The sequence below is a fragment of the Aphanomyces invadans genome, assembly GCF_000520115.1.
Source record: "Aphanomyces invadans strain NJM9701 unplaced genomic scaffold supercont1.37, whole genome shotgun sequence".
NCBI classification, from domain to species: Eukaryota; Oomycota; class Saprolegniomycetes; order Saprolegniales; family Verrucalvaceae; genus Aphanomyces; species Aphanomyces invadans.
The window spans coordinates 38,710-40,564 of NW_008580182.1; the positions used below are offsets into that span (position 1 = coordinate 38,710).

The following is a 1,855-nucleotide window of genomic DNA, read 5'->3' on the forward strand; positions in this document are numbered from 1 at the left end:
GCGCACACCAAACCATCGAATACTTACTCCCCTAACCCTACACTTTCGATTGCTCACTATAGACCTCTTGTTCAATGACTGTGTGTTGAATGAGAGCATGCTTACTGTTGTTTATCGATGTTAATGAATGAAACGAAGATAGCTGATCATTTATTCCCACCTTTTCTCTGTGACTCGGGTAATGACAAAGTTGACAAACACATTGATCATATACTTGATCTTTTTGTACCATGCGTTTTGACTGATATCACTTTCAAACGAAACTACGACTGGCTGGTGGCCTAACCACCAGCGGTTAGAGCGACGTCACCCAAGCGATAGAGGCAGGGGCCAGCGGTTCGACCCCGGGCATTGGCAAGGCTTTTTCATAAACTCCAAGAAATTTTTGCATGAATATCGCAACGCAGTTTCATGTCATTATCACTAAGTTTTTTTTGCCATCGCCTAACGCGGACGATGAGTGCTTTTCACGGGGAGGTGGGCGCACGCCGCCAACCACATCTTGTACGTGGAGCCTAGAGCCGTCTCGTTCAGCTCTCAATGCAGCATTGGCGTGACACAGTCAAGCGACTACAATACGGAGTGCTGCAGCCAATGCCTGCCATCGATCGAGGGCGACGATGCTGAACACGAAACGTACCAAGTCTGCGTCGTGGAATGGTACCGCCAGACTCGTTGTTCTCCAACGGTGAGGTCATGCACACGTCGCTCGTGCCTCGCTGGCATCGATACCCGGGACCAAATCTATAGTCCAAGTCAATCCATGCGACGTGCAGTTGGCTCATCCAGCGATGGATGCAGACGTGTGACTGTGCTCACCTGCCAAACAAGAGAGTGTACTCCCCCAGAACGACCGTGGTATGTCCGCGTCGTGGGGACGGCGACCCCAACGCCCCATCGGCATGTCCAAATCCACTTCCGGCATGGCTTTGCATCAACAACGTTGGTCGAATGTGCTGTCACGAGTTGGTCGGCCGGGGCAATGTCTGCGCCACGACGTGGGTGAAGGGGCCATTCTCTGGAGGTTGCCATTGAATCGACAACGTCGTCACACCCGACGTGATCGTAACTTGTTGGGGAACTGGCACTTGGGCAGGATCGGGGAGTGGCTCAACCTACAGCGTACACCCCATGTCGATACAGCAATCCAGGACCCTTTCCCACGAACCTCCGACGCCGAGATGTACCCACTTCCACCGCCATCTCCTGTGCAACCCGCTCCTCGTTCTGGGTATCAGCCACATCGTCCTGCGCAAGTGGTGCTTGAAAATAATCAAGTGAAAAAGGTATCTTCAATTACAACTACACACTAGTTGACCAACGACGGTCAAATTGAGGTGAGGCTGCTTCAAGATGTCTCGCGCGTCGAGCACGATATTGTGCTTGAGGGCGACTCCTTTTTCTAATCTTCTCGGCTGACATGCTTCTGTACCGAGCCAGTACACCATGATAGTAGATTCCATCTTCCTCACGAAGAGGCATCCATAACACGTGAGCATTCGTCAGAGCACAGCAGATGCGAGAGACCTGGTCAAACTTGGACTCATTCCACTTGTAGGTGACCGACATTGCCTTCCACAGACTGCACATGCGGGCAAAGTAGTTTTCGACAAGGACTCGATCCGAAGAGACCTTGTGGTTGCGCTCCAGGTCACGAGGCGTGAGGAAACCTCCTTGCGGACGACGCTTGGGCTGTATGGAGTGGTACTCGTGCTGAGCGCCCTGGTATCCCATGTCGACTAAGACACTCCACGAGTCATGCCAACGGTCAACCCCCTCGCGGTCTGCAATATCCATCTCGGTATTGGATTTCCTGAGCATCTTGCGATGAATTTCCCCACGATTGTAGAACATG

General features: G+C 52.1%; 2 protein-coding genes across 2 annotated transcripts; both read right to left on the reverse strand.

Annotated features, from left to right (window-relative positions):
- Positions 1 to 959: 959 nt before the first annotated feature.
- H310_12183 (hypothetical protein) lies at positions 960 to 1,206 on the reverse strand (the record flags this gene model as incomplete). Its single annotated transcript, XM_008879168.1, has 2 exons — positions 960 to 1,115; positions 1,169 to 1,206. Coding segments are annotated over 2 exons (194 nt in total), but the record flags the coding sequence as incomplete, so codon positions are not given.
- A 100-nt stretch (positions 1,207 to 1,306) lies between these two features.
- On the reverse strand, positions 1,307 to 1,734 carry H310_12184 (hypothetical protein; the record flags this gene model as incomplete). The annotated part of the gene is made up of 2 exons (XM_008879169.1): positions 1,307 to 1,402; positions 1,473 to 1,734. Coding segments are annotated over 2 exons (357 nt in total), but the record flags the coding sequence as incomplete, so codon positions are not given.
- Positions 1,735 to 1,855: the final 121 nt, after the last annotated feature.